General features: G+C 39.3%; 1 protein-coding gene across 13 annotated transcripts in view; it reads right to left on the reverse strand.

Moving 5' to 3' along the window:
* ZMYND11 (zinc finger MYND-type containing 11) overlaps positions 1-21032 on the reverse strand; it is a 135011-nt gene that overhangs the window by 46273 nt on the left and 67706 nt on the right. For 11 of the 13 annotated variants that reach the window (XM_047848053.1, XM_047848063.1, XM_047848062.1 and 8 more), the window contains exon 3: positions 3766-3925. In XM_047848053.1, the coding sequence (XP_047704009.1) occupies positions 3766-3925 (160 nt within the window). Of the gene's footprint in view, positions 1-3765; positions 3926-21032 lie in introns of those variants that run through there. The other 2 variants (XM_047848064.1, XM_047848065.1) reach the window with 2 other exon arrangements.

Below are 21032 nucleotides of genomic sequence, written 5' to 3' on the forward strand. Positions count from 1 at the left end.
ATTTCTAAATGACTTCCTTGGATCTCATGAGTATTAATGACATACAAATCTGGAAGTATAAGAGGACCGTAGAAAATTTACAAGAGTGTCTCCCGGTTTCGCGGGACTGTCATTTTAAAACTGATTGGTACAGATACTTTTGCTAGTTTGTTGACTAATATTTAAGCAAACCATTTAAAATGAAGAATGGCCTCATTTTTAACAATTGGGTTTTTTATTCTGCTTTCTCAAATGGTCATACTTAAATATCACCATTAGGATGCTTATCTCTACCCAATTTTATCACTTTCTCCAAATGAGTCACCACTTCAACAGGGCTATCGTGCTGGTTTGGATCAGAAATCACTCCAGTCTAGCAGAAGGCACCTCAGTACCATGGAGGCCACTGTCCTGACTTATACAGGCTTCCTTTTAAACAGATTATATATAATTATATCCTGACATACTATTAGCATTAGACATTTACTACGTGATTGCTGGAATTAATAAAAATAATGTGTATGATATCCATATCTTTCAATTATATCAGTTTGTAAAAATAACTAGCAAGAGAAAAGGTAGCCGAGGTGGAATAAAAACATGACACCAACAAGCCCTCTGCTCAAACACGGAGGAGCAGATCAGGAGAACTACCTGGTCTTTGCTACCATAAAGGACTGAAGACAAGACCATCCAAGCTCCGTGCTAACCAGGAATATACCTTGGGGACTTACTAAGGAAAATCTGCCTTTTCCCCACCTCTGAGGTACAGCTAACACTTTTAGAGGTTATAGAAGGAAAAGAAGAGCTTTACTACCCATTTTCAAATGACAGAACCTCCTGAGTAAAGAGTATTTTAACCTCCAATTAAAGGTTTAAGACAAATAACAAAAAAATCTCAATGCATTTCCTTCCCAAGGCCATATAGATCTAATTGACTTTTTCTTCTCTTGGTAGGGAGTCGGAAAGTCAACAGGATTAATAATAACCTACATCTTTCCATTTAAGAACTCAAGTGTTCAGAGGATTCCACCATGTACAAGGTGGAGGAGGTATGAAGGAGGCCCCAGACCCAATGCCTGGACTAGCAGGGTGGCCACAAGCCCACAGAGCGCTTCTGTGCAAGTCAGAACAGGCGACCCTTCCCCAAGACTGGCTTCATTAGAGGGGAGAGACGTGCCGTATGGGAGGGCACTGCTGGTAGTGCAGACTGGGTGCACTTCCCAAGCTCTGTGGTTCAGAATGGGCCCAGACACAGCTGCCCACATGCACGGGCCACGCAGTTCGAGATGTTTGCGTGACACACGTCAGCTCCATGTCCTTCTAGGGTATCCTTAGTGTATGAAAATGGGAGCATGACCTCCCTTAGGGAACAGGTGCTAACCCAGTCATGGGTCTAAGATACACAATCTCATCACTCTGTGGTTCCACCTCAAACAAATCCAGGGTCTTGGGGAAAGTTCTATACAAAGCTCCTTGTGTTTAAAGATACAGGTTAAAAAGTAAAAAGACCCTGATGAGAATTTTTGCTTGTACGGTTAGGAGGAAATGGATGTGCTTTTGCTAAACCGTATGTAGGCATTTCTTAAGCATATTTGTTCACTGGCCAAAATTTGCTTTGAGTACACAGCTATATGCTTTATACAGATAATTTCACTGAATCCTTTCACAATCAAGTGAAATAGATATTAATATGCCCGTATTATAGGTGAGGAATGAGGATCAGAGGTTAAGAAATTTCCTCAAGGTCACACAACAAAATAAATGTTTGAGATGGGGTGGAAACGCCATCTATTAACAATGTAAGACCTGACCCTCTTTCTGCTGCAATACACTGTCTCCGAATTTTTATTTTATTTGCTTATTCTATAAACTAGGCACAATTTTATACACCTCGTTGTACTTGTGTACATGCATACATATAACATGCATACTTAGTACATAAAATGTTTCTAAGAACCAACCAGAATTAATAAAACCTGTACACTGGTTGTTTCATTTACATACAAAATTTCATCTTGAAAAATGAAAAAAGAAAAAGGAAAGGATGATGCTATAAATATGTAGACTAAGGACATGTAAAAATAAAAAGAACACAGAATCCAATGCAGTGGTGAACGCATAATAGCTCATTAACTGCTTGTTGAAGTAAACTGAACAGAGAACCTCCAACTTGGAGGGGAAGAAAGCTTACAGGAAGTACGGAGAAGTAAAATCATTTGCATGAAAAATGTACACATGGTCCACAAACCAAAATCCTATGGATTAGATTAAGTTGCACTTACTATCGGTTAATTATATATAAATATCAAAAAGTACCAGTATCGCCATCTATACTAAGTCTGTAAACTTCCCAGTGTGTTGGGATTAGACATTTTCTATCACCTGGATTATATTCAATGTACAAAAAGGTATCAATTATCAATGTCTGATGGAGATTTAGATCACCTCATGCTATAATTATTACGACTTGGCCCCCACAGTTTCTTCACTGGCAACAAAGCTCTACTTTTCTGAAAGGAAGTGAACAGAGAAATCACCATGATGGAAACATTCTGACTTAAGATTTCAAGAGCACTTCTAGTGCTCACATCAGAGGATACCGGTGACATTAAACACTTTTTCTTCCACATTTTGTGTTTATGGAAAATGTGAATTTTCTTTCCTAAAACTTTGAAGGCACAGATTCAACTGATAAACACAGCACTGAAAGTGAACAACTTCCCTAATGTTTAAACTTACTGCTGCCCCCATGGACCAGCTGACCCCAGAAAGCATGCCCCTCGGGCCTGACGGCGGGCGTGTGCGCCCATACATCCACCCGGGAGCCAGAAAAAGTAACACGATTCACAATTCTTGGGAAATGTTTCCACAGAGAACAAATTTTAAGGTTTTGTGTCATTTTTATGAGAGAATTCATGATAAACACTCTCAAAACACCTACTTACTAAATTGACACCTTTCAGACACTAAAAAAAATTAGTATCTATTATATTTGAAGCCTACCATCTTTAAATGATGTTCCTCAGCAAAACTTAAGACTTTTCTAATCAAGAAGTATCAAAGGCATATAAAGGTAGGAAGATAAAAATATTACACAGGAAGCCAATTTTTACACAAGAAAAAAAATGCACTTCTCCATGGGCCCCTGAGTATCCAAGTGTAACGTAAAAGGAAGGAGAAGACTAAAATGTCCTCACTTCAAAGAGGAGTCAAAGTAAGAACTAGGCAAAACTATAAAGAAAACTTAACTCTGTCTTTCCTGATTTGTATTAGAGTGCCACCAAACCAGCTTATGGTCATGGTCAGTGAGGACACAGGCCAGGGGACCCTAACGTGGCCACCGTTGTTCCTGCAGAAACCCTATGGACAGGTGGCTCTCGGCGTGGACATCATCCAGCCTGAAGTGAGCAGTTTCCCAGGGAAGCCCATCCTCCTTTTCACTCTGTCTAGATGGCATCGACATTATCCTGCATTGAAACATTCCTTACTAGCATCTACTGAAGAAAATAGGAGTACCATTAATTACATGTACATTAAAAGGGACTTCATTTTACAGATTCAAGGTAACCTAGACAGAGAAAGCAGGCTCTCTGTAGAACTGAGTTTTCTCCTAAAGAAGAACGAAATTATCAATCCTGCACAAGTATGCCCTTAAGGTTAATAAAGAATACTGAAGTGAAATATCACTAAACTTCTAAAAATCAATTTCTACGGGTTGTATTTAAATGATATTCAAAAGCTTAAAATCAGCACCTCCACATTTATCAAATAAAATATACTTACAATCTCATCTCCTGGCAACCAGTATCCTTCCTGCTCAATACCAGCCTTTGAGCCTTTGCAGCCCACTGTTAGGGTTTCCACAATGAGACCATCTTTCACAGCCAGGCTCAGCTGACGGGTGGTCTCTTTTGGATGCATACCGTGGACTCGAGACATATACCTGAGCACAGAGGGAAAGCAAATTTAAAAACCCCTTAGTACTAAAAAAAAATAATAATAAAAATAAGAAAAAGAGGTGATTTCTCTTTTGTTACAACTCGTCCTTACAAGGGCCCTACTGAAGAAAGAAAGAAAGTCCTGAATATTTAAGTCTTTTAATTACCATGGTATTTTAAACCTTAATTCTATTTGTATATTTAGAGGAATATTTGTTCAAAAATAGTCTTTAACCAACAATATAAATCCCTTAACAGATTTTAGTCAAACATCTCATGTAGTTCTGGCTTCTAGAGTAATTACCACTAACTCCCACTCTTCAAATTCCAAATTTAGAATTTTACCATCTCTAGTCACAGGACCTCTTAATATAAAAGAATACTTGGACTCAAAACTTAGGAAATGACACTAAGGAACATATAACAATTACACGAATGGCTGTCGACATAAAGAAACAAGAATGTATGTTGGGATCAATAAAGCAAAAATGTGATTTTCAATGAAATAGACTTTGGATTCAATCAATAAAGCCTACAGGCACTCCCTGGTTTACATTCACATGGCACTTCATTTAATTTCTAGAAATGTAGTATCTCAAATGTACTCGGGACCACAGAGAATAACACTTAGGTTCCCTTGTAATCACCAACCATAGTGAACTCATGTTAACACTACGGAATCTTTGCTTCATCGCTTGTTTTTTAAGGAAATAGAATGTTACACATATGGTTGGATTTGTGTTGTTCTCCATTTCCCTCCATTCAAACCCCAAAAGCCTCCTCCAGTAAGCTACTGGACAAAGAGCTTCCTCTGGACATCCAGACACAAAAACATACTATGTGGCAAGTCAGGCCATCTGTACATGCTCCAGAGAACCTGGCACAGAGAAGACGTGGGGCCGCGCCCACAGTCCTTAAGGAAATTTACTAGCACACAAGAATTTTATACCAAATTAATCTGTCATTTAAGTATCAAAGCATTCACAACAAATCATTTTGAAAATGCAAGAATGTATCATAGAAGAACCTTCTAAATTCAAAGGATAAATTTCAAGAAAGCAAAGCAGTGAACCCTGCAGAAGGACTGATGTGCATGCAGTCTGCAGAAGATCACGGCTTTCTGTTTACGAGACCACCAACTCTCACAAGGTGCTGCTCCATCTATCAGTGCAGTTAGCTGCAAGGATAGGAAAGACGAGGGTGGGGACGGTGGTGAACGCACGCTGGCCTCAACAGAGCGACACCCCAGCACATCCAACCCGGCAGGAGAGGCCCAGGAGCCCCACAGTGTCGCCTGTGTTGCCAGAGGCGCAGCCCTATTTCCATGTGCAGAGTCAGTGCAGAAATTGTGAAGTCCAGGTGCAATGGGGGAAGGGACATGAACCCAGGTGACTGTGTCTTAATTTCCTCATTGTTCACAGGAAGGAGCCAACAGAAATGAGCTCAAGTACACCATCTCAATTCATAAAGGTAACCCTCAGAACAAAAATACAAACCTTCTCAATGATCTGAAGAAACTCCTAAAAAACATATTATGTGATGAAGCACAAAAACACCAAAAGGAAACAGGAAGCATATATTACACATGACGACAGGACCAAAACCAAGTTTGTCTGTTTAATAAATACAGTTTGGCTAATCTCCACAGTACGAAAAAGACAGACTGAATCACAACACTAAAAATACACAGTCTACAGGACACACTTTTAAAGTGACTCAGACAACTGGACAAGAACGGGCACAGGCACATCATAAAAATGCAACCCAAATGAAACAGGATTGACACTGTAATGGACAGGATTTGGAATCCAAGGCAAAAATCAGGTTTAAAAAAAAGACAAACAGGGCATAGGTTGTTTGAAGCAAAGACTGTAAGAAATAAAGGAAGTATTGACAGGAATACAGAATTATGCGACTCCTTTCCATCCACAAAACATCTAGGGGACAAACCTAAGTATTCATACAGAAGACCTAATTAACAAGGCGGAAGGCAGATCTAGTTAAATTTATTCTGAAACCCAAACATAGCTTCAACAGGTCCAAGGAAAATTCTTTACAGTTGAGCATAAAATTGGACACAAAAACAGCCTTATTTCAGATTCCAAAAGTGATGGCAGACACTTGATAGTTGCAGTGAAAGTAAACAAGGTATTAATAATAATGGAACTGCAAAACGCTCATGAACAAGTCAATCAAAAAGGTTATCTAAAAATTGCAAAAAAAAAAAAAAAAAATCTAAGCACATAACTAAAAAGCTAAAGCAGTGTCTAAAAGATAAAAAGTGAAAACTAAGAGTCCAGGAGCCCTTCCTTAAGAGAAAAATAGAGGTATCATTAGTTGACCTAATCAACAATGAAGACACAAATCAGAAAAACATACATACTAAGACATGTCTACGGAGCCATAACCATAAGTAACAAAGAAATTAAAACAATTATAAGCAACTACTTTGTTTATTTCTGTGCCAAAATAGAAGATAAACACTATAAGTTTCTAGGAAAATATTAATGACCAAAACTTGACCACAGAAAAAAATAGAATACTTGAAATGGGCAATTTCAAAAGAAATTAATGGAGGAAGTTGGCAAAGAGCTTTCTCAGAAGAACACCAGCTAGGGACATTTTCACAAGGCACTTCTATCAATCTTTTAATGGTCAGATAACTCCAATATGATATAAACTTTTCCAGTACTTAATAAAGAGGGAATGCAAGAAATCTAGCAAACTAATAGTAACAAACCCCTACAAAAATAGCGAAGAAAAAGAAAACCAGTGTCCCATAGGAACAGATAAAAATCCTAAATTAAGTATGTGAATATAGTCTAATATTATTAATATAAAATAAATGTTAACATATTAACACATTCAAATATCAAAAGAATATACTATAACAAGGGTTTAATTCTAGGATTTCCCCAAAGATTTCTTATTACAAAGAAATCTAGAAGTATGATTCATCCTATTAATAGATCAAAAGTGAGAAATATATGTGTTAAAAGCGCATTTAGTAAAATTTACCATCCAGCCCCGAACAAAAAGGAATGAGTAAACACTTCCTTAACCTGATCAGGAATATTCAAAGATGCCTTTAACCCTATGCCAAAGGTAATAACCAACATACCTAAAAAAAGGAAATAAAGTGTAAAAGTTGGTAAAGATTTAAAATAATCATTATTTGCAGATTATATATCTAGAAAACCTAAGGAAATCAGCTGACACACTATTTTAAATAACCAAATAATATAATCAATTATTCATTTGAATACAAACTAATATACTAAAATTAACAGCAGCATTCATATAAACCAAAAAAAAAAAGTTAAGAAATTTAAAATAAGACCACAATTGTTTACAACAGCAATAAGAAAGATAATACAGAGTGATAAACAGAAGAAAAGACAAGATCTGTATGAAGAAAATGCTGAAATGCAACGGACATGAGAGGATGAACACATGCGTGATATCTGAATGGAAGACAACAAAATCCAAATTGCCTCCAAGATCATTTAATAAAATGCTACCACAAAGTAGGCAAGTTAATTCTAAAGTTCTGTAGAGAATTAAAAAATAACTTCCCAGGAAAATTCTTTCAGGGAAATATAACGTATTAAAACACTGTTGAGCCAAAGTAATTCAACTTTTGTGTGAACAGTAGGCCAATGGAACAAACATAAAAGTCCAGAAAGAGACCCAAATACACATTTTGATTATAATAAAAGTGCCATTTCAAATTAGTGTGGGGAAGATTAACCAACGAACACAGGACACTGGGACAAGGGGCTTTGCTACCTTGAAAAAGAATAAAGATGGGGCCGTGCCTTAGTCTGTGCCCATAAGTAAATTCTGAATAGGTCAGATTTAGGTGCTGAAAACAAAACCACAAAATTATGACAAGGAAAACACGGGAGAGCAATCATGGTGCAAATAAAACCTGCCTAATCTGAAACAAAAACCAGAGTGATTTAAAGAAAAGATTGAAAAATTTACATAAAATCAGCAATTTCTACATAGGGAAAAAAACATGATAACCAAAGTTAAAATCACAAATGCTAACCTGGGAAATATATTTGGAACACACAGACTGAAAGACCGAACTTAAATTACACATATTCTTAACATATTTTAAAAAATCCTAATTGATAAGGAAGACCACAAAACAGCATTCTGTGACTGTCATAGGTCTGGCACACTGTGCAGACAGACAGGACCTGATGGGAAGTATATCACAGGTGCCATGTAAAAGAGCGCTACACTGTGGGGCAAATGTCTACCAAGTATAGAAACGTATACACCTTCAGAGCCAACAGTTTCACTTCTGGAAATTCATCCTATAGATACACTCAGACATGTGTGAAGTAATATATATACAAGACAGGAAATTCATTTTAGCATTGTTGGCAACAAGATTAGAAAGAATCTAAAAGTAAATCTTAGGGGGCTGGATAAATTGTAATACTACAGCTATACCAAAAATTATTATACGATTGTTAAAAAAGTGAAGCAGTGTTGTCGATGTTATTAGGACAATGTAAGTTCTAAGATATATTATGTTTAAAAAATCTGGGCATGAGGTTATATCCAACATCTAAAAAGAACATAATACAACTCAAGAGCAAAGTAACAATCCAATTAAAAAATGACAAAACATCTGAATAGACACTTTTCCAAAGAAGAAATAAAGACGGCCAACAGGTACACAAAAGATGCTGAACACCACTAATTATCAAGGAAATGCAACTCAAAACCACACACACACACTCCCCAAGCTGACAGATACGAAGAACAGATGCCAGTGGTGGGGTATAGGGATGGAGGTGAAATGGGTCAAAAGGTCACAAACTCTCAGTCACAAAATAAATGTCATGGCGGAGAACACACACAGCATGGCGACTGCAGTTAACAACACTGTACTGCATATTTGGATGTTGCTAAGAGAGTAGATCTTGAAAGTCCTCCTCACAAGAAAAACATTTTTTTCTAACTATGCAAGGTGATAAATGTTAACTAGACCTATTGTGGTGATTATTTCACAGTACATATGACCCTAAACAACACCAAGGTTAAGGGCGTCGACCCCCTGCACAGTCGAAAATCCACACAGAACTTTTGACTCCCCCAAATTTAACTACTAACAGCACACTGCTGACCAAAAACCTAACAATATAAACAATTAACACACATTCTACATGTTATATGGGGTACATATTAAATTCTTATAATCAAATAAGCTAGAAAAAGGAAAATGTCTCTAAGAAAATCAGAAGAAAAAGAAAATACATTTACAATACTATATATACCATCTGAAAAAAAAAAACTTGTGTAGAAGTGGACCCTTAAGGGGTCAACTATTTATACAGATACTGAATCAATTATACAGATACTGAATATACAGGTACTCAATCATTATGGTGAGTACCTGAAACTAACGTTATTTGTGAATTATGCCTCAATTTAAAACAAAAGAAAAGAAGAAGGAAATCAGTGAATAAAATCATGGTATGAAACTGTCCACTTTCTCAAAAACATTATACAATCATCTCTGTACGTGCACAAGAGCTCCAGAGGTAGATCCAGGAACGGTGGAGAAAGTTCAAGTAGAACTAAGTGGCTCAGAAGCAGGGGTCGGATGAAGACATTTTCCCATGGTCCCCTCTTCAGAACTTGATTGTCCATCTATTAGATGTCCATCAGTCCATCTGAAGACTGTTACTTTTAAAAGCCAGCTACCATTTACCACCTCTCCAGCAATGCGTGGAAGTTCCCTCCTCCGACACAAGCTTGCCCATCTTGGGCAGCCCCCTCCTTTCTTTTCAAACTCATCTTGGCTCTTCTTGGACATGCATTTATCCATAATGATTTTAAAATCAATTTGCCAAGATCCATGAAAAATATTGAAATTTTCATTAATTTGAGAATAAATATCATTACAATACTGACAAGACTTGGTACATCTGTTCATTTATATCTTCTGTGTCTTTAACAAAGTTTTATAATTTTTCTCCCTAAAATTCTTGCATATTGTTTGTGATTTTTTCCTAGGTATTGCCTATTTTTTGTTTCTTTTGAAAAAGGGAGTTTATTTTATATACTATTTTCTGGCTGATGGCTGCTAGTATATACTGAGAAACCTTGCTAAACTCTCATTAAAGTATTTCTGTTTAAGTCTACTGAGCTGTTTAAGTAAGTCTATTAAACTTGCCTTTTTTTTTTTTTTTTTTTTTTTTTTACCGTGCTGACCAGGACTTCTAGCACAACACCACTGGGCTGTGATGGCGGGTATCCTGCTCTTAGATTTTGCAAAGATTACAATAGTTCACCATTAAACATGACACTTGCTGAAGGTTATTGATAGATGTATTTTATCAAATATAAATAAATACAATTACAAATACGATTGCGTGCTAAGGATACATACAGGTAGCTATGTCTTATTAAGAAAATTCTTTTCCAGTCTCAGTTTGCTGTTTTAACAAGAATGGCATCACATCATTCCTTGAAGTTTTTTAATCCGCTGAGTGTAACCACACACTAGCATGCACACAGCTACAAAACGTGCAGTAAGACACAGGAAGAATTTTCTTCTCTTTAGTGACAACAGTATGTTGGGCTAAAAGAAAGCTGTTCCAGTCCAGGGGGAATGAGGGTACACACAGGGCACATGAGGAAGGACATGGGGTAGACTCAGGAAGCCCCTTCCACAGGGACAAGACGACCAGGAGAAGGCAGGGGTGAAGCACTTGAACATGAGAATCGCATCCAGGCAGAACAGTGCTACCTCCCAGGACCGGCACATCCTGGGAAAAGCGCAGCTCTGAGGGAAGGGCTTTTGTTTTCTCAATGGGAGGTCTGGGTTTAGGTTATTTAGAATAAAGAATAAGTGATGAGTATGCATCTAAAAGTGTCATCTAAAGGCTAGGAACATGTAAGACTGTTACATTAGCCTTGGAATCTTCTCAGATGGGTACTATTTACTTCCCATGAAGGCCTTAGGACCTATTTGCTGAACTATCTGCAGATGCAGTCAGAAAATTAGGAGATGAAAAATTATTTTAGATACTGCTTTGCATAAAATTGGCACTCAATAAATGCTTCTCGGATATATAAATAACAGAATTTCAATGTCACCTTTTAAATCTTTTATTTTAGACTTGCAGAAGAGTTGCAAAAATAGTAGACTCCCCACATGCCCTTCACCCAACTGTACCTAATGTTAACATCTTAAGTAAAAAAGTACAGTTATCAAAAGTTGTTAATTTTTCCTTTAAAAACTTATTTTTTAAATTGAAATATAATTGACATATAACATAGTTTCAGGTACACAAAATAAGGATGCAATATTTATATAGATTGCAAAACGGTTCCCACAGTAGGTGCAGTTGACAGGTACACATTTCTTTTTCTTTCCTTTTTTTTTAAGCTTACTTATTTTGAGAGAGAGTGAGAGAATCCTAAGCAGGCCCCACACTGTCACCACAGAGCCTAAGGCGGGGCTCGAATTCGTGAACCACAAGATCGTGACCTGAGCCTTAATCAAAGAGTTGAACGCTTAACCAACTGAGCCCTCCAGGCGCCCCGACAAGTAATCATTTCTTAATGTCATAATTAACACTGTAGAATGTAGTACACTGGCACTTGAAACTATAGACTTTATGCAGGCTTTTTTTTCTGTCTGAGGGACCAAATTCACGATGTCTCAGTATAGGACTTTATGAGCTTAAGAAGCATCCACAAATGAAAGAAAGGATATCATAAAAATGTATTAAGAAGAAAAATGAGTAACGACTAACTCTGCCCCACAGAAATTATTATGAAATACTTTATTGGGAAAGTGACAATAATCAGGTTGGCATAAAATTTTATTAGTGCTGACAGTACCAACCATTTAAAAACAATGCACTGGACAGAAACATTCCAACAAAAGATCAGAATACCTAGAAATAGGTCCAAGTACACAAAAATCTCATTATGAGAGGCAAGCATTACAAAAGAAGGGAAATTTTAACAATATGTAGCAAGTGATAATAAAATAACTAAATGCAATCTGGATAAAAATAACTAGATCTGTACCATAAATTCTGAATAAATCAAATTTTAAGTGTAATGCAAAAATAAGAATGAACTGGAATAAAGTGTCTATATATTCTATTAAGGGCCAAGTAAGAACTAAAATGATAGAAGAAACAAAAGAGAGCTTTAAACACATACAAGATTGCAAAATCTAAGAGTAACAAAACTCAAAACAGGAAACAATGAATTAGCAAAACGGCATACCAGGTAGGACAAAGGTGAACTACATACCTATCAACACTGTGCTGAAGGGCTTCTTTTGTGTGTGTGGTCTACGCAGCACATCCAAAACTTTAGCGAGTAACGCAAGACCTTTGGTTAACGTTTACTGTGACAGACATCACCAGTAAGTTGGCAAGAGTCAACAAACACAGCTCATAAAATAATGCCTAAACGTGAACAACTCCTTACTCTGTTCTGTTAAAACAGCAGTGATTCTCACCTCTTCTTAAAAAGGAAGAAGGAGTCGGAGAGCTGTAGACGCTGATTAAGTGACGAGCCATCGCAAGGACATGGAAAAGCCTAAGACTGGCCTGCATGAGTTAGTTACGAGTCTAGAACTGACTGCTGTGTGCAGGACCTTAAACACAACAAAGGGTGCCAGCTCATTATTCCTTTTCTCAGGTCATCAGGCAAGTTTGCTCCATGTGAAAACGTTTGGGTTAATAACTCAGGCTAAGGTCCTGCCAGGCCTCTCACTTCCTTACACGCTGCTGACCCATCACAGGGACTTATCTTCATCAAATAAAGACACAAAACTAGCAGACTGGGTTTGAGATGCACAGACGGTGGCCAACTAGTTTCCTATTCTAGTTTCACTTAGGATGAATCATGAAATAGTACATAAAGGTCTAATACTTCCTAAATGTTATGTTTGATTTCTCTGGGGTTTCTCAGTAAGGTTTATCTCATCTTACCCATCCCCTCTCCTGCAGTCTGTCCCCAAAGTGTTCCCAACTGCTGCTCAGCCCTCAAGTGCATCCAAGCAACAGGCTCAAAATCCTACGGTGGGTCACCTCCCCCGAGGTAATTCTGAAAGTTCCAAGACAAAATATATATATATTATATATATATAAATATATATTAATATTATATATATGTGTGTATATGTATATGTATTATATATATGTATATATTATATATATGTGTATATATATGTATATATTATATATATGTGTGTGTGTGTGTGTATATATATATATATATATATATATATACACACACACACACACACATATATATATATATATGGTTAGTGGTAGACAGCCACTGCTGATTGAACATTTTTACAAAAGAAATCTCACAAGTGGTAATTTTCTAAAAGTGATTATCTACCTTTAACCTTTCCAATAATGATCTGAACAACCTCAGCCACTTGTATCATGTTGTTGGAAATACACATACTGGGAAATGACACACTGATGACACCAGTATAAATACGATCCAATCTGACACGTCTTCTGTTGATGGAAAAGACATAATGAACATGTGTCCCGTCCTTCACGAACAGCCCCACACTATCCTGGAATCTAGAGGTCTTCATCTGGATGAAAATATAACAAACCTGTTTTGAGTGTCTTCTGGACAATCTGAATATAGTTGGCCCTGCCTCTAATTTCACTGTCTAACTTACACCTGCCACAGCTGCCTCAAGACACGTGTTCAGGGGCTGAAAAGACTCCACTAAGAACAACACCAGGACCGGAAAACAAAATACAAGTTTACGTGAATGTTGATCTGATCTCTCAATGCTAAAGGACACTCTGAGTATAAAAGCCATGGGAACAGAGAAGGGCCACAACATCTGACTACATAAGAGGTGTGGAACTTCTCCAGGACACAACACAAACACCACAAAGCATCTAGAGCGATCAGCACCTCACTAGAGGAAGGTGGGTCTCCCCCAAGCCCGTTCGCCTGCTTCACACGCACCTGTCGCACAGGAGCCAGCCCACGCGCAGGAGGCAGGCTTCTGTTAGCTTTGCAGGTCCAAGGCCAGAATCCGGAAGGTGGTCCTTCTAGACGTCTGCCCTCCTGCTCAATACCAGACAACTGTTCACCGTGGATTTCCAGGGTGACTCTGGGGAAAACCCGACAAGGAGAGCCGAAATGTGCTACGTTTTCTGCCTCCTTTCAGAATTCCTGTTTAACCATAACCCTTGAATCCTATCTCCCTCATTTCTGAACTAGTTAAAACAAATTTAGGACCACCTGGGTGGGTAGATCAGCTGGTTAAGAGTCGACTCTTGATTTTGACTCAGGTCATGATTTAGCGCTTCGTGGGTTGGAGGCTGGCGTCAGGCTCTGTGCTGACAGCTCAGAGCCCAGAGCCTGCTTTGGATTCTGTGTTTCCCTCTCTCTCTGCTCCTCCCCCACTCATGCTCTATCTCTCTAAAAATAAATAAACATTAAAAATTTTTTTTAAGTAAAATAAACACCAAAAAATTTTTTTAAAAAAGAATTGCTCTATTTTAATTACACCAAACAGCACACTGTAAATCATTACTTCATTATTTATGCCGTGACTTTAATTAAAATCAGTAAAGTAAAATCCGCAGTTATTTTACAGTTAGATGGAAACTTTAAAAATCTGAAGCAAAGTTTTCATTTGGAGGAAAAAAACACATTTTTCCTGGACACACATACTGCTTACTTTCTTGTTAACACCGGTTCCATTATATAAAAAGGGAAAGAGTTTACATTCAGAACTCTCAATTTCAGTAATGATGAATTATACATCTTACAGGGTACTTTCTTACACTATTCAATCGGCATGTCCCCACATTCACCAACTTTTAACAACATCATTTCGCAGTGAGTGTGTCACCGTGACGCAACCTGATCCGTGTGGGGCTGCACAACTCGCAACAGGCTGAGGGGCAGTGCAGGCTTCATGCCTGACATGGAAATGTGCTGCCAGCTTCAGGTCTGGTTGCCTCGCCAGCTGGAAACAGCACGAGCAGCAGCAGGCACCCTTCCGGCTCACTCGTGTATGTAACAAGGACCTTTTAATTAAAACTGCATCTGAGGCCTCAGCCTGTAACTATGCAACACGGGACGAGACTCTGCCAACCGACACGAGCTTTGCAATGGACATAAAATGGTTACTTTTATGAAAACATTAAGAATAAATCTCTTTCTGGCATTACTACTGTTAGAAATGGCTGTGTTCACCTCAGCAACTGACTCCGTTACTGACATTGTTAAAATCTGAGGCTTCCCCTGGTTTTAGCTACTAGAAAACTAAAGGCCAGGTCAGTAACACATCCTTTACAAGCTGTGGGGCTTCAGGGACAATTCACCTGCAGAATCTTTATTCCTGGCTCCACTCTGCAGCCCAGCCTGACCTTCCTTTCTCCTTTCCTCCTCAATCTCCATCTACCAGCCAACCTTACTCTTTTACTGTGCTTACATCTTTTTCTAATTGTCCCCAAAATATATGTGGAACAAGTGACATTCTGATAAAATACATGGTGCATGTCTGATGTACACATACAAACACAATGTACACACACACATTAAAAAATGTCCACCCTCCACCTTCTTCTCCTGGCTTGTCTGCTTCACATGTATAGCACAACTACCATCAGTGCCCTACCCAAGTACTGATATTCCATCCCTAGGCATTTATCTGAATACACATCATCTACACCTGCACGTGAGAGCACAGTGCAGCTTTTATCATAACAGCCCCCGAATGGAAACATCCCAAATGTCCCTCAGCAGGTGAACGGACTTTAAAACTGTGGTATATCCATGTACTGGAACACTGCCCAGCAATGCAAAGCAATGAATTACCAACATACACAGCAAATGAATCTCAAAACCTGCTGACCAAGAAATCAGGGCAATCATGGAAAAGAATGGATTGTGTGATTCCACGTCTATAAAACTCTAGAACAGGGGCGCCTGGGTGGCACAGTCGGTTAAGCGTCCGACTTCAGCCAGGTCACGATCTCGCGGTCCGTGAGTTCGAGCCCCGCGTCAGGCTGTGGGCTGATGGCTCAGAGCCTGGAGCCTGTTTCTGATTCTGTGTCTCCCTCTCTCTCTCTGCCCCTCCTCCGTTCATGCTCTGTCTCTCTCTGTCCCAAAAAATAAATAAACGTTGAAAAAAAAAAACTAAAAAAAAACAAAAACAAAACTCTAGAACAAGCAAAGCTAATCATTGCAGTGAAAAGCAGATCAGGGGCTGCTTGCAGCTGGAGACAGGGAACAACCTTCTGTATCTTCATTAAGATGGAGGTTACATGGGGCATCAATTTGCAGAGAAATGAAGGAAAGGGACTTCCTCGCGGAAATACTGCTAGTTCACAGGAGAGCTGATGCCGCAGTCGGTGCTGGTCAAGGTTGCAAGCTTTCTGTAGACAGGACAACAGGCTGCAGGCAAAGAGCCCACGGTCACTCAACATCCAGCAACCACGTGAATGAGGCAATGCCACGTGCCACTTCTATTTTTTGGTTCTTGGCATTCACTGATCCACAAAACAGAAACAAACCCTTCCTACTACCATGCTCACTGAGTGGGCAAATGATGGCACTCTCACAAAATACAAGGCCCTAAAATACCGACAGGGGTCTCTCATTCTAAAGTTTAAATTCCAAAAGAGAAGACAGACTTAGCATAGAAGAGAAAAATAAAAACTAAAACTGGGCCCCTTCCCACCACCATCAGGGAAAGAAACAATGAATGGATTAAAGAACTCTGAAAGGTAAAACTCCAAAGTTGATGAAAGAAAATACTCCAGAATATTCTTGCAGCCATATTAAGAAGGATTCCTTAAATAAAATTTCAAAAGCACAAACCATTAGGCCAAAAGCAATGAACTTGATAACCTCAAAATAAAAATCTCTGTTCAACAAAGAACAGTATGGGGAAAATTAACAAACAGACAACAGAACAAGAAAAGACGTTTCAAAGCGTGACATGTATAAAGGAATTAATGTCTAGAAGAACAAGAGGTTCTGCAAATCAACAGAAAAAGACAAGTACCCCACTGGGAAAATAGGCAAAGGATAAGAACAGGCATCCACAGAAAGTAAAGGCCAACCTTGTAAGAACACCAAGTGCTGCCTAATCTCATGAATGAATACAGAAACGTAAATTAAAATATCTCAGCGACAGCATGTGTGCAGATGAACAATGGCAAGTAGCAGCAGACACGTGGGCATGGAACCCCATGCCCTGCGGAGTGGGGCATCCTCTCGAGACCGAGGCCAAATAGGTACATGTGCGTCCTGTAATCAAGGAGGAACTCTGCTCCTGGACAGACACACTGATGGACTCCTCATGTTTGTGCTGGTGAAGGACTAGAGCGCTGGGGGGCCGTGTGTGGCAGAAGGAAGCTGGGGACAACCCGAGTGACCATCATGTAGAAATCATCAAAACAGGCAGAAAGACAACAATTTAAGGAGACTACTGAACACAGTGTAAACACTGGAAACACCCGAGTCATCCGAGGACAAAACGACAGCAGCACGATACAAATGCACAGGTGATCACACACAGTTAGCTATAGGGCTGGAATGACTGTCAGGTGCTCAGCCCAGGGCTTGGCACCGAATATGTTCTAAACCAGGGTTCCCGCATTGATTATCGTTTATCTTTCCCAGCTTACACCCCATATTTGCTTTACTACATATCTATACAACTAGAAGACTTGGACGCATAAGAATTGGACAGAGGAGGCATGGGGGGGCAGGACAAGCATAGTGGGAGAAGCCAGACCTACAAAGTCACACAGACCTCGGCCCGAGCAGCTGCTCTTATGATCAACTGGCTACATGGCCCTGGGCTAGTTATTTAACTTCTCTGCATCTCAGAGTGCCTAGTGATAAAATAACAGTAATAGTGTCAACCCCCTGTGGCTGTCTGGAAGGCAAATACACTAACAGGATGTGAACCTTACAGTGGTTTACCTTGCGTGCCCCTCGCCCCCTCTCGGTGTGCTGCAGAAGTGTCCCCCAGCCCCTACTGGAATACCACGCACCCGCTACCATAGTAATTTATGGTGACCATGGAACAACGTGGTCAAAGGTTAATCAACGTCAACGAAAACACAAGCATAGAAAAAAATGACAAGAAATAGATCAAAGCGGGTCTCTTACTTGACTGTGGACAGAGAAATTATAGGTGACTATTCTGCTTCCTGTTTTCCAAGTGTCCCGCCAATTGGTTATTTAGTTTACTTACACTAAAATATCTTCAATAATAATGCTTTACCACTGGGTGCTTTATAGATGCAGGGATGGCTAAACACATGCACTTAAGTACACATGACACCATGCTAACAGAATGAACGGAGGCATCTTAGTAGATACGTGTGACGAAATTCAACATCCTCTCATCATGAAAACACTCAACCACCCGGGTATAGACAGAAACCTCCTCACCATAACAAAGGCCATAGATGATGGGCCCACAGCAAACATCATATTCAATTGTGAAAACTTGAGAGGTTTTCCTGTAAGGTCCCGAGCAAGACAAGGACGTCCACTTCTACCACTGCTAGTAAACATACCGCTAGGCACCTCAGCCCGAGCATTTGGATAAAAGGATACAAAGCATCCAAATTGGAAAGAAAAAGTAAAATGACCTCTGTAGATTTTATCATCTTACACACAGAAAACTCTGTAAAGACTCCACAAAAAAGCTGTCACAACAAATGAATTCAGCAAAGTAGCAGCTCACAAGGTGATGCGCAAAATTTAGCTGCGTTTCTATACACAAAGAATGAACACACTGAAAAGAAACTTATGACAATAATTCCATTCGCAATAGCATCAAAAAGTATAAAATATGTAGAAATGAGCTTAACCAAGGAGGAGAAAAGCTTGCACGATGAAGACTGCCAAACACTGCTGAAAGACAGTAAAGACGTAAGTGGAAACACATCCCATGTTTGTGGACTGGAAGAATTCATATATCGTTGAAATGTCCATATTACCCAAAGCAATCTACAGATTCGGTGGACCCTAAATAACCCAGATAATCTAAAACTAAGGAGAAACTGGAGGACTCACACTTCCTCATCTCAAACCTACTACACAAAGCTAGAGTAGGCAAACCACGTGGCATTGGCATAACCAGACATACAGACTAATGCAATCGAAGAGAGCGCCCAGGAAGAGACCCTCACATATACAGCGAAAGGGTTTCTGACAAGGGGGCCAAGACCTCTCAGTGGGGAACCCGGTCTTTTCAACCAACACAGCTGGGAAAACTGCATCTCCACACACAAAGGAGGCGGCTGGGCACCTCCCTAACAGCATATACAGAAATTAACTCCAAATCGGTCAAAGACCTAAATGTAAGGCCCCAAACAGTAAAACTCTTGGAAGAATATGCAGCACAAAGCTTCACAACACTGGATTTGGCAATGATTTCTTGGATGTGACCAAGGACACAGGCAGCAAAAGAGAAAAAAGAGAGTGGACTTCATAAAAATTCTAAAGTTTTGTACGACAGGAGACACGGTCTACAGAGTAGAAAGGCAACTCCCAGACTGAAAGAAAATATTTGTGAATCGTGGATCTGGTGAGCAATTGCTATCCAGAAGAGACACAAAAGCTGTGAAACTACCAACCAACCTGATTCAAAAATGGGCAAAGAAGTTGAAGAGACAGGTCTCCAAAGATACAAGAATGACCAATAATAAGCATGAAAAGACGTTGAATGTCACTGATCATCAGGGAAATGTAAATCAAAGCCACAATCAGATACCGCCTCGTGCCTGTCATCATGGCTAAAATAAAAAAGACAGGAAATAACAAGTGTTGGCAAGGATGTTAAAAAAGGGAACCTCTTGCACCGCTGGTGGGAACGCAAACTGGTGCAGCCGCTGTGGAGAACAGTATGGAGGTTCCTCAAAAGAATTAAAAACAGAATTGCCTATGACCCCACAACTCCACCTCTGGGTATATACCCCAAAGAACTGAATGCAGGGTCTCAAAGAGATCTGTCCACCCATGTCCATAGCAGAATTATTCATAATAGTAAAACATGGAAGCAACCCCTGTATCCATCACGAAGTGAATAGATAACTGATGTGGCCACACTCCATGCAACTGACTATTATTCAGCCTTAAAGGGGAAGAAAATTCAGAGTGTGTTATTGAGAACATTATGCTGAGGGAAACCAGCTGTAAAAAGACAGATACTATATGACTCTACGCCTCTGAGGGATATAGAGTCGTCACTGTCACAAAGTCAAAGCAGAATGCTGTGTGCCAGGAGCTGTGGGAGGAGGGATGGGGACTCAAGTGACTAACAGGTGCAGAGATTCAGCTTCACAAGATGAAGTGAGTTACAGGGATGGATGGTGGAGACGGCAGCACAGCAGTCTGGACGTAATTAATGCCACCTAATTGTAGGCTTAAAAATGGTTAAGATTGTAAACTATATGTGTGTGTACTTTACCACATTAAAAAAAAAAACAACAACAAAGTAACAATGATCTGCCACTAGGTGTTTTATAGATGGGTATACAACAATTCTTTTTAATATTGCACTAGACAAAAATAAACTTCACAACCTAAAGAACACCTTTCTAGATCCTTCATCGATGAATTTATTTAAAATTTAGAATATACTCTGAAGAAAGGTTATTCCTAACAATCTAGACAAATAATTTGCTTGTACAGCCTCACGTTCTTCGCCCATAAAGCAGGGTTAATATGAACGTTGGAGCTGCTGTTACATGATAATCTGGAAGCACATGTTCATGACAGTAAATTAACATCTTCAACACCAGCAAGGATACAAATGTAGACCCACCAAACACCAAAAGGAAACAATGAAGATTAAAAGTTTGGACTGCGACATCAGATAGATCTATATTCGTATTTCTCTTCTGCAACCGACAACCCACATGGCTTTAGGCCAGATCTCAGCAGCCTGGGTCTCAAGACCTTCATCAGCAAAATAAGGTGAAGGAAAACAGACCTCCTGGAGCAGTGGGCAGAATTCACACAGACAAATCTACGAAGTAGCACAGGGCTGCTTCTCAATTCTAAGCCTCCTGGAAACCACATCTTCAGCTCATGCAA

The sequence above is a fragment of the Prionailurus viverrinus genome, unplaced genomic scaffold (genome assembly GCF_022837055.1).
Source record: "Prionailurus viverrinus isolate Anna unplaced genomic scaffold, UM_Priviv_1.0 scaffold_51, whole genome shotgun sequence".
NCBI classification, from domain to species: domain Eukaryota; kingdom Metazoa; phylum Chordata; class Mammalia; order Carnivora; family Felidae; genus Prionailurus; species Prionailurus viverrinus.